Below are 12195 nucleotides of genomic sequence, written 5' to 3'. Positions count from 1 at the left end.
CGCGTAACCGTAAGGAAGTTTTACTCCTACGAGGCAGGTGAAAAACTGATCGATCTCCTCCTGACTTAGAGTGAAGCACGCGGGAGGGAAGTCATTTCCGTTCTTCTTGGACTGTTTGCCTTTGCGACGACTTTCCATGTCCTGCTTCGCCTCATCATCATCATCATCATCATCATTATTAGCGTGAAGCTCCTCGCTGATGCCCATTGATTTCAAGTCTGCCCTTGCTTTCGGTCCATCTTTGGCCCTCTCTGGCATGTTGAGCAGGGTACCAAGCATACTCTCGCACACGTTCTTCGTGATATGCATGACATCAAGGCTGTGAGGCACACGGAGGATCTTCCAGTACGACAAGTCCAAGAAAACAGACCTCATTTTCCATACCTTCAGCAGTGGCTCTGGCGCCTTTTGCTTCTTTCCCGGCTCTGGCACCTTTCCCGGCGGTGGGCACTCTTTCCAATTTTTCAACAGCTCATATATTTCCTCGCCGCTCCTCATAAGGGGGCGTCTGGGTTCGGTTTCACCATCGAAAAGATCCTTGCGTTTTCTCCATGTCTCATCGTCGTGAAGCCACCTTCGATGTCCCATGAACACGGTTTTTGAAGACCCGGGATCTCTATCTAGCTGGCGATACATTGTGTCATCCATGCACCTGACGCATCCAGAAAATCCGTGGACCACCTACCCCGCGACATATCCGTAACCGAGATAGTCGTGCACCGACGTGAGCAGTGCGGCTCTCATAGGGAAATATTCTTTCTCTGCGGCGTCCCACGTATTGGTTGGCGTTTTCCACAGCGTGTCTAGCTCCTCTTTCAGCAGCCCCAGATATAGATTGATGTCGTTCCCTGGTTGTTTGGGCCCTTCAATTAGCATACTCATGTGAATGTACTTCCTCTTCATGCACAACCAGGGGGGAAGGTTGTACATCCACACAAACACAGGACGGGTGCTATGTGTGCTTCTCTGGCTGCCAAACGGATTGACTCCATCGGTGCTCGCGCCCAGCACGATGTTCCTTGGATCGTCCCCAAATTATGGGTATTCGTAGTTCAACGCTTCCCACTGGCTCGCATCCTTAGGGTGACTCAGCATCTTGTCTTTTTTATTTACCTCCGGATCATTTTCGTCATCTTCTCGCTTTTTTTCCTCCCTATCCGCATGCCAACGCAGGAGCTTTGCTACCTTAGGGTCCGCGAAATACCGTTGCAGACGAGGAGTGATCGGAAAGTACCACACCACTTTTCGAGGAGCTTTCTTCCTCTTCTTGTATCGACTGACGCCGCACACCGGACATATGGTAGACTCCGCGTGCTCGTCGCGATAAATGATGCAATTGTTCATGCACACATGGTATTTCACGTGCGGTAAATCCATAGGACACACGATTTTCTTCGCCTCCTCGAAACTGGTCGGGCACTTGTTCCCCTTGGGAAGACGTTCGTGCCAGAATGACATGTTCTCGTCGAAGCATGCGTCGGTCATTTTGTGTTTCACCTTCATCTCCAGAACCATGAGCGTTACTTTCAGGCGGGTATCCTCGGGCCTGCATCCTTCATACAATGGAGTAACCGCGTCTATCTCCAGTTGATCCAGCTTGGCTTTCTCTCGGGCGGCAGCTCTTGCGTTATCCGTCTGCTTGAGAAGCGGCTCTTGAATATGAGGGTCCTGCACCCAGGCCATCAATGGTCCATCGTCGTCTGCTCCGGCATCTTCGTCTTCATGATAATGCCCTTCGTTTGCTCCGGCATGTTCCTCATCATCATGTCTGGCATCTTCTACATGATGACTGTGTCCTGGAGATTCTTCGTCTTCTCGCCCGCCCTCGCCGCGGTTGTCTTGCTCATGCCCTTCCTCATTTCTTTCCCGGCCCCCATGGACGACTTCATAATCATGTTCATCACCTTGCCACCGATAGCCATCCATGAAACCACGCAAGAGCAGGTGGTCCCGCACCTTTACGGAATCCGGGTCCATAAGGCTCTTCAGCTTGCATCTTCGACACAGACATCTTATCTCCATCTCGTTCTTTTGAAGCATCTCGGCCTTCGCGGAGCTCAAAAACCTATTCACGATGCCTTCGGTCATCATGTGGACCATGGTCGCCTGCCGGGTAGAGCAAAACGATATTTTAGAACCAAAAAAAAAATTGGCATGACTTTGCCTAAAAATAGGACAAAAAAGAATGCATATTGCCAAATTCTTGCCGAAACGGAAATGAATCAACATTCCGGGAAAAAATTGGCAACTATCGCACTTCAAATACCGGTACCTGCAAACACAAAAATATATGCAACACCAAAAACATATGCAACACAACAAACATATGCAGATCTAGCTAGGCCATAAAAAGTGCATGTGCACGTTGTTGGAGGGAGAAAAAAGTAGATCTACCACATAAAAGCTTTCCCCTTACTTACCTATCAAAAAAGGTAATTTAACCACTTAATTTGGGTGAATCTATGATGCAAATGAGGTGAGGAGGAGGAGGCACCCGAGACAAGCTTGGAGGAGGAGGTGGAAAGAATGAAAGTGGGGAAAGTGAGTGTGGTAGGTGGCTGTCCAAAATATCTAGCTGGTCCCAGGTTACTAATGGCGCACCACCTACATATGCGACATTAGTAACCCTGGTTACTAATGGCGCACCTCCTCTGGTGCGCCATTAGTAGTTCTGTAAAAAAAATAGTAGTGGCGCACTACCAACAGATGCGCCATTAGTAACACTTGTTACTAATGGCGCACTAGCTTTGGTGCGCCATTAGTAGTTTGCAAAAAAAACCAATTTTTTTATAGTAGTGGCGCACTACTAACAGATGCGCCATTAGTAAGCAGGTTACTAATGGCGCACCAGGTACAGTTTTGCAAAAAAAATAAAAAAAAAAGATAGTAGTGGCGCACCAAGAGTGTGGTGCGCCATTAGTATCCACCACACTAATGGCACACCTCACATGGTGCGCCATTACTATATATTAGTGGCGCACTGCTTGTGTGGTGCGCCATTAGTATCTATATCATCTATAGCCCTTTTCCTAGTAGTGCTAAACTCACTCTACTGCTACTGCAACAGGGGGAAAAACGAATTAAACAAAAGGGGTGCAGGGGGAATTTGATCCCTGGACCTCACGGTTGCTACCAAGCGCGCTGACCAGCTGGGCTAGGTGGATGTCTTGTGGGAAAAGAGATTCCTATGCTACATGTACAAAGTCCATGCTTAACGTGGAACCTGAACAAATCTAAATCGCAGAAGGCGGAAACTGAACCTGATGAACACGGCCGACCCTGGCTCTGCTCACGGTGGTGCGGTGCTGCAGCGGCTCTCCCGCGTGGATCCTAGGGGAACGGTGGTGCCAGACCCGGCGGTTGGGGCTCCATTCCCATCACCAGGAGCTCGAATCGAAGTGGGGACGAGGCATGAGCTGCGAGCTCTCATTCCATGGCGGGGTGGAGCTGTACGTGTTGGACAGAGAGGGAGAGAGACGAGGTGAGAGAGGGAAGAGGGAAGGGAGATGGAGCAGGGCAGACGTCCACGAGGGGACCAACCTGGAGGTCGCCGGTGGCCGGCCGGAACAGGGCCACGGCAAGCCTGGAGGAGCACGGGGCGAGGCGCATGGCGAGGCCGGAGGTGGGCATGGGCCAGGTACTGTCTCTGGCTGGTCGCTGGGTCAACAAGACTGTCAATCCTTGAGCTGGATCGGTGCTGCACGTCATTCCCGTGCCCACGCACGAGCAGGAGGAGCGGGCGGTTAGCTGGGGGCGGCACGCAGGCGGGGAACAAGGGCGAGCGGGGCTCCAGCCGAGGGATGGAGTGGGTCTGGATCGGAGACGCCTACCCCGACGACGAGATAACTGAACAAGCCGGAGGGGCTCGAGCTCCATGGGATGTTGTCTCCTGATCGATCCTGGCAGGGAAAACGAAACAGAGAGGAGAGGGTGAGATTCAGAGGAAGGGAGAGAGGAGGAGGAAGGAAGAAGGGGACTGGCTTGATGGTGGCTCGTGATAGTTGCCGACAGGGTCGCGCTGGAGGCCGGGGTAGCAGGGTGCAGCGGGAGCTGCTGCTGTTGGTCGCTGGCTCGGACAGAGGAGCTTGCCTGCTCGCGCTAGGGGGAAACAGAGGAGGTCGTGGGTCTCGAATCTCAATCTCCTCGTGGTCGTCCATGGAACACAGGGAGATGGTTGCCTCGATCCATTCGGGATCGAGAAGGAGGCCGGAGGCTGCGGGGGTTAGTCGGGCACGGAAACAAAGGAGGTGGGTGGCCGCGCGAGGAGGATTGGATGGGACAAATCGCTAGGTTCTAGGGTTGGAGGCTTAAATAATTAAGTGGTCTAAGCTTAGGTCTATCTCAACCCTCTGATTTAGAGCAGATGGTCGAGATAACTAGGTTAGGGAGTCCACTGGACAAACTGATGATGATATGCGGTAAAACGGGGTTGATCCGGACCCAACGGTCACGACCGCCCGGTCCGGGTTCCGAGAGGTTTTCGAACTAGGCTGCGCGCAGGTCGATGCAGTGTGTAGAGGGGCTAGGCAGGAAACAGAGGAAAAACGGGCAGCCCGGCATCGGGGTTTTTTTAAAACACCGACAAACGTCCGACGATAGACCGAATACGGTGCCGCTACGGTCGACCGCTCGGTTACCAGATGGACTCCGATTGCGACGAAATTTGAGAGGCGGCCTAGCTACCACTAATTAAGACCGCACTCAAATTCCAACCCAATTAGAGAAAGTTTTATACACACTTTAGAAAACAAGATTTCGACGATGCCGCGGGCGCGTGCGAGTGTGGTCGGGCTCAGAACGGACAATGACGAGAACCGGCAACTAACAACGGATGCAAGTTTTGAAAACTGACGGCAATGGGATGCCGATGCAATGTTGATGATGCGCATGATGCGATGATGATGCGACAAATAAAAGTAATCACACGGCGGAAACGGAATAGAAGGGAAATTTTCTGGAACGTCGGGATCGGGCTGTCACAAAAACTCTACGCTTGGAGGCCCAACACGAGTCTACAAGAAAATGGTTGTGTAGTAGACATCAAGCTCTTTTCTGGCGTCATTGCCAGTGAGGTTAGGTAAGCAGCACTCACATCCCATCAACGAAGCTCTTTTCTGGCGCCGTTGTCGGGGAGGTAAGTGCTTGAAGGTATATCTTTAGATCTTGCAAATAAATCTTTTAGATTCTTGTTTTTCACTAGTTTTGTTTTATAAAAGAAAACTACAAAAAAATGGAATTGAGGTTGCCTCATATGCTTCATCTTTTTAATGTCTTTTGTGAAAATTATGGAAAGGAAAATTGTGCTCAAGTGTTAGAAGAAGAAGTTATTAAAATGTTTGGCACTAAATCTTTGAGTGGTGAGCATGATAGCAATATTATCAATATGAATTCTCTGAATATTCATGATGCTAATGATATGCAAAGCCACAAGCTTGGGGATGCTATGGTTGATGAATATGATATTTTTACTCCCCCAAGTTTTGATGAGCAAAACTATTATGATGATGGCATGCCTCCTAACTATGATGATTATTGTGATGACATGTATGCTATAAAGAGTGATAGTAACCATGCAACTTGTTATTATGATTTTAATATTCAAAGTGGTTATGTCAATCAAGTACCTTCTGATAGTTATTTCGTTGAGTTTCCTCCCACTATTATGAATGAGAAGAAGTTTGCTTATGTGGAGAGTGATAAATTTTCTATGCTTGTAGATCATGAAAAGAATGACGTATATAATAGTTATATTGTTGAATTCCTTCATGATGCTACTGAAAATTATTATGAGGGAGGAACATATGCTTGTAGGAATTGCAATAATATCAAGTTTCCTCCCTATGTGTTCAAAGTTTTGAAGTAGTGCTTGTTTTGCCTTCCTATGCTAGTTGATTCTTGCTCCCATAAATGTTTTTGTTCACAAAATCCTATGCATAGGAATTGGGTTGTACTTAAATGTGCTTGTCATGAGATTTATGATGCTCTTTTGCATGTTATAATTATTTTTCCTATGTGAGCATCATTAAAATCATCATGCCTAGTTAAAAGGCTTTAAAGAAAAACGCTTGTTGGAGACAACCCAACACTTTTACTTTCTGTTTCTTGGTGTGCACAAGATTAAGCTACTGTAGTAATCATGTTTTATTCCTTTTATTTCAATAAAGTGTCAAGTAAAGCCTTTGGGGTAGTGTGGATGATTGTTGACTTGATTCTGTGCAAAAACAGAAACATTTTCTCTCAGTCCCGGAATTTTGTAAATTTACTAGAACGTGATTTTGATCGGAATTTTTTACGCATTATTTATATACAAATTGCCTGGATTGTCCTATTTATTCAGAAGTTTTAGAGACATGAAAGTATGGTTACACTACAGATCTTCACAAACTGTTCTGTTTTTAACAGATTCTGTTTTGCATGCATAGTTCGCTTGTTTTAGTGTTTTCATAGCTTATATTCAGTGATATAAATCTATCTATGTATCTATTATATACTAAAAGGAAAATTTCGGATCAAAACTAGAGATATTAGCTAGAAATCTTCACATTAATCGGAAACATCTCACCCTTTATATGACACGTCAATTAAATATAACCGTTAGATTTATAATTTGTCTTAAGTTCGGTGGACCCATAATAGTTGCACGTGGTGATCTATAATCTCTCCCTAATAATAAAGCACGAAACGCTTCTGTGGTCCGTCACGGTTATTTTACAAAAACACCCCTCGCTTTTTCAGTATTCAACCCGTAGTCCGTTTTTGAGTCCAAAAACAAATAGCTTTTTTTCATTTTTCAGAAAACCCCCTGATGTTTCACGTAATCAACCCGCAGTTCGGATTTAAGTCAGAAAGCGAATCTTTTTTTACATTTTCCGAAAACCCCCTGATGTTTCAGGTAATCAACCCGCCCTCCGTATTTGAACAAAAAAAGCATAACTTTTCAGTTAATCAATCCATATTTTATCTAAAACAAAATTATCCATATCTATTATACCGTAACTCCGATTTTAACATGTCATATATGAAATTTGATAAACAAATGTGTAGAATCTAAATAGGATGCTATTTTTAGCCGTTGAATAATTCTTAAATATTATTTTTGATGCAAACTTAATCTGTAGTGTACGGTCCTTTTTTCTCTTTCCGGTGACGATACAAATTGCAATAAACATTCATTAAATTAAAACCAAATTAAGAGAAAAGAAAACATTGTTAACAACACATGCACACCTTTGGAAAACCTCATGGGGAGAAACAACATATTTCTCATCTTATTCCGAGTGACTGTATATTCAAAGGCGTTTTCATTGTGTGAGCACTAAAGCCATCGTCGGCAACACAAATGAGATGCCATGTGAAAATATATTGCGTTCAGAGCGTGTGTTATTTTCTCTTCCGTTGCAACGCACGGGCTCTTTTGCTAGTTTCTTTTAAGTTTGGTAGACTTTTTTTCTTTATATTAATGACAACGTACGATAGATAAGACCCTAGGTCTCCGTACCAGAAGAAAAGTCTGTACATGCATCCACGAAAAAGCTTTTCACGTGATACTTCTCCCCTAATAATAATGTGTGGAGCGCTTCTGTCGTCCGTCGCGACGTTATTGCAAAAAAGTTCCTATCGTTTTAGGTAATTAACTCGCAGTCCTTCTGTAAGTCGGATGGAACCGTTTTTTACTTTTAAAAAAAACCTACATTTAATCCGAACTAACCCGCGGTGCCTACATCATCGGTACCAAGAAGATGTGCCGGTCGCCGTCGTGGCCAGGTACGCCGGCCCGGCATTCTCCGCCGCGGCGCCACAGCCGAGCTCCCCCCCCCCCCCCCCCCCCCCCCCCGGGGCTTCGTCTTTTGGCGCACGGAGGAGGAAGCCGCCCGTGGCCTCCGCTGCCTGCTCCGCATCGGTGAGCTCTCAAGATACCCGCTCCCCCTACAGCAGCATGTGCGCCTCCTTTGCGGCCGCGCCGTTCTGCTCTCTGCTTCCTCCTCTCCCAAGACTCTCATCTCACCTCCATGGAAGAAACAAGGACCCGCGTATTCCACTATGCTCTCAATGGGCAACGCCGCCTTCTTGGCCATCTCTCTCTCCAGGAACCTTCCAGCCCAGGCGGCCAGGCGCGGGGTCCTGCTGGCGACGATGACCATCACGCCGAACATCTCGCGCAACGCCTCGAACCAGAAGAGGTGGCACCCGAGCGCGAGGTCGAGGTACCCGATGGAGTCGCCGGCGAAGAAGGCCTTGTCGCCAGAGCAAGCGTCGAAGGCGTCCTCCAAGGGCCTGACCGCCGCGAGCGCGGTGTCGAGCCTCTCCGCTCGCTCCTCCTCGGTGGTCGCGCGCAGGATGCCTAGCATCGAGGAGACCACCTTATCGTCGACGTAGGCTGCCCAGAATCGGGCGACGGCACGGTCATAGGGGTCGGCGGGGAGGAGCGAGGCCGCACCGGCCCAGACCTCGTCGACGTACTCGACGATGACGAGCAACTCGCAGACGGGCCTGCCGGCGTGGATGAGGACGGGGACCTTCTTGTGCACCGGGTTGGAGGCTAGGAGGAGGTCGCCCTTGTCGAACCGGTCCTGCTCCAGGTCCTCGTAGCTTACGCCCTTGAGGTGCAGCGCCATGCGCACGCGGACCGCGAACGGGCTCACCACCGTTCCCAGCAGCTTGACGCCTTCTCCTTCGCCCGCCATCGTCTTCGACCGATCTCTTCCCCTCACGATTACACTATCTGCTCTCCTGTGTCTGTGGTCTCAACTGAATTTGTAAGTGCATATAGTAATAATATCTTCGTTCTCCTTGTGGTTAATTTATACAGGCAGTAAATTAGGCTGACCAGTTGGCACGGGTCTATGACTATGTGTGTCGCCGTTGGCGTGCGCAGCATGCTTGCACGGAAGAAGGTTGACTAGCTCGGTGTCACACGTGACGCTTCACTGATGGACGATATTATTCAGAGTGATTACAAAGATGTTGCATATAGAGTCAGGGAGAAAGGTAGGGACACAATTAATCCAAACAAGATAGTTTTTCAAATCTCAGCCCAAATATAATTTATATTGATTCTACCCATACCATTTGTATGTTGCAATTTTCTTTCATATTGTTGATTTCATCCCTTCTAATAAGCCGATGGAATAGTGAATAATACATTTCCTGTATAACTCCAAGCAATGAAGTCAGTCGTATTATGCATACGGAGGGGAATCACGGGCACCCACAAAACATCAATTGGCCACAACGTTTGTCTCGTCAACTCTTCATTTTGAAAATCGGAGACTAGATCAATAAGAGACCTTTCACACGTTCCTATTTGCAATTTTTGGGATCCATGCATCTTTTTAAATATCAATATTTTTTCATGATGTAATGACTTGTTTATCTACTACAAAAAGTTTGGCTGCTGTCTTAGAATTCTTACTTCTAAGAGTCGGACTAACGATCCAATGCTGCCGAACGAGCGCTAAGAACATCTACAACCATAATTGCCTAATCCCGGCACATCCATGGCCACTTATTAGGCGGCCCGCAAATATCCACTTTGAGGGGCGGAGGGCGGGGGAGGCTGGAGCCGGTGGCGCTAGGTCTCGCCTCCCCGCTCGCGGGAGCGGGTGAGACGAGCGGGCCGTTTGTTTTACGATGTTGTCCGGATCAGATCCCGGCTCCGTTCCGATCAAACCCTTCCGATATTTTTTTCAGAGGAAGGGTTGGGGAGCGGAGATCCGGCGGTAGGGTTTGGTGATGGCCACGACCCGCGCAGCTTCGCGATGACCTTGTCCCTCGATGCCCACTAAGGCGAGAACGGCCATGCCTTTTCCGGCGTGGCGGTGGCCGCAGGGGCTTGGTGCGGCGCGGGGACGAGCTGCGCATCGGGGACATGGATCCGGCGCGGGGACGAGCGCACCGAGCAGCTTGAGCCAAGATCCGACGCGGGGACGAGCGCACCGAGCAGCTTGAGCCACGGGGACTGCCTGCTCTGCTCACCTTAGCGGTGAAGATGAGCATCCATGTCCTGCCGGGCGACTCGGCCCCGCCGAGCATCTCGAAGAAGGTGGAGGTGTCGAGCTTAGCCTTCTTGATCTTAGCCAGCGCCGCCAGCACCTCCGGGGCCGGCACCTTCCTCGTCTTGGCAGCGTCCTTGAGCACCTTCACGCTCTCCGCCACGGCCTGCGCTGAACCAGAACCAAGAAACCACCTTATATGGCAGCCAAATTGCGGGCAGTTTCTTGTAATTGAGATGGAGATGGGACTCTGTTTGCGATGGTCTCTGCTCACCGATAGGGCAGAGGGTTCTTCCGGCGGCGGAGGGGGCGACGAGGAGGGCTCCTTCTGGACCTCCGGTGACGCGGCGGCGGCGACGGTCAGGGAGACGCCGCGGGGACGGCGGGGGCTAGATTGGAGGCCGAGCTGCGGCGGGGCAAGCCCGCAACGCCGCAGGGGCCGCGGGGAGGCTGGAGCGAGCGTGGAAGGGTGGAGCAAAGAGGCGGACGAGGCCATCGTCTTCATCTTGCTCGGGCTGGCAAGTAGGTTGTTGTATTCTCCGACGAGGTGTCGAGATGGTAACCGAGCTTGGAGTGTGTGTGGCTGTGGTGTGTGGAGGGACGAGGTCCGTGTGAACGTGCGAGTGTGGAGTGGACACTTGGGGAGCACATGTCGACAAAGCCACCCTACTTCCACGGCTTCAAAACCTTCTCTCTCATGAATGTATTCCTTCCTTGTATTACTCTCTTCAATCCGTATTATACATGATTTACTTCTTTTTTACATAAATTATCCGAACTTGTGTCCCTCACTTTGATATGATATCAAATCAAGGAGATGAGCAAGGGGGTATTGGTTTATATAAACATTTTTACTAAAAATAACAAATTTTCATTTAACCTTATCATTAATGTTTAATTAAAAATGATGCACAATGTTCTTTTCCGCCCGGTGCAACGCACGGGTATTTGTACTAGTGATGGTTCATAGGTCATTTTCATATTTTTGACGTGATAGGCTGCGTAACTTGACGTATAAAAAACGTTACCATTCTTTTGACCACATAGCACAGGAAACAACGATCCAACGTGCAGAAAAAAAACGCATTAAGTGGTACAGACTCCACACACAAAGCCAGATTCCGTTCTATCAATTGTCTTTGCTTGCCTAATTACAATATTGCTAAATTGGCATGCTCTCTTCCACTAATTTGGGGTTCTGCTAAATTAAGTAGACAGCTTATTTGTACATGTTGGTTAAAGCACAAAGTCTATTAATTCTAATGACACTTTATACAAAAACTTTAATATTTTAATATTGTGGTCAACAAAGACTTGATCAAAATGACAACCCAAAAACATATGTATACTCTTTTTTATTGTTTTCTAAAAAAAATCTACAGAGAACACACAAAATTGCAGCGCGCATTAGCTTTGATGCTAGGTTCATGAAACATGAGATAGGGATGGTATTGTTTTTTAAATATAGGTTGTTTCCAACGGTAAAAAATGTTTAATTATAGACCATGTTTGGTATGAAATTATTTAGTCGGGTGATCTTCGACAAAGAAAGTATAAGTTGTGAAACATGCCCTATTTCTAAGATGAAACTTTTTGTCATTATTTTTTTATTAAAAGTAGTTCAAAATTTAGATCTAATATTTTGGTATATTTTAATGATAATTTGTTGTCATTAAAAATCCAAATAATCTGGTTCATGATGACGATTTAATTGAAATACGACCAAATGCATCGTTGGAGTCAAGAAACGTTTTACTTACACTCAATTTATTCAGAAATTTTATCCATTATACACTTTTAAATATATTACAAAATACTAGTTTCTAAGAAGTTACTTCGCATGTATTACTTAAGTATGTGATTCGGGTGAATTGCACAAAAATCCATGGTCACATCAGATTGTAGAATCTTATGGACGCTTTTTCATATACATTTTTGCAGTCAATGTTCGTGAAATACCAATATCATCCGTTTGCTGCCCAATATGATATATTGACCCAATGTCAGTTATCAAATGCATATACGGCAGCTACACAATGAGGGTCTTACATGGTGCACATCGTGAAGTGTGTTGTCAATTTTGCAATCAATGCCGAGCAACATGGTATCGACTAGGGGGTGGAATAGATTAGACGATAACAGAAAACATGCTATGTTAGAAAAATAACATGAAAATATTCAAAATAAAAACTGATCACTATTT

At 47.1% G+C, this 12195-nt stretch overlaps 2 protein-coding genes across 2 annotated transcripts; both read right to left on the bottom strand.

The window, feature by feature from the left end:
* Window positions 1-3426: 3426 nt before the first annotated feature.
* Window positions 3427-8708, bottom strand: LOC123396231 (probable glutathione S-transferase GSTU6). Its single transcript, XM_045091245.1, has 2 exons — window positions 8006-8708; window positions 3427-3899 (listed from the first exon to the last, which is right to left on the bottom strand). The coding sequence occupies exons 1-2, from the start codon at window positions 8682-8684 to the stop codon at window positions 3427-3429; spliced, it is 1152 nt and encodes a 383-aa protein (XP_044947180.1). The 5' UTR covers window positions 8685-8708.
* Window positions 8709-8713: 5 nt separating this feature from the next.
* On the bottom strand, window positions 8714-10497 carry LOC123396230. Its single transcript, XM_045091244.1, has 3 exons — window positions 10267-10497; window positions 9803-10158; window positions 8714-8789 (listed from the first exon to the last, which is right to left on the bottom strand). Exons 1-3 carry the CDS (start codon window positions 10495-10497, stop codon window positions 8714-8716), a joined length of 663 nt encoding a protein of 220 aa, XP_044947179.1.
* Between the last annotated feature and the right edge of the window lie 1698 nt (window positions 10498-12195).

Source organism: Hordeum vulgare, chromosome 5H, assembly GCF_904849725.1.
Source record: "Hordeum vulgare subsp. vulgare chromosome 5H, MorexV3_pseudomolecules_assembly, whole genome shotgun sequence".
Classification (NCBI taxonomy): Eukaryota; Viridiplantae; Streptophyta; class Magnoliopsida; order Poales; family Poaceae; genus Hordeum; species Hordeum vulgare.
Note: the sequence above shows the minus strand (reverse complement) of the source record. Positions and strands in the feature narration are given on the sequence as shown.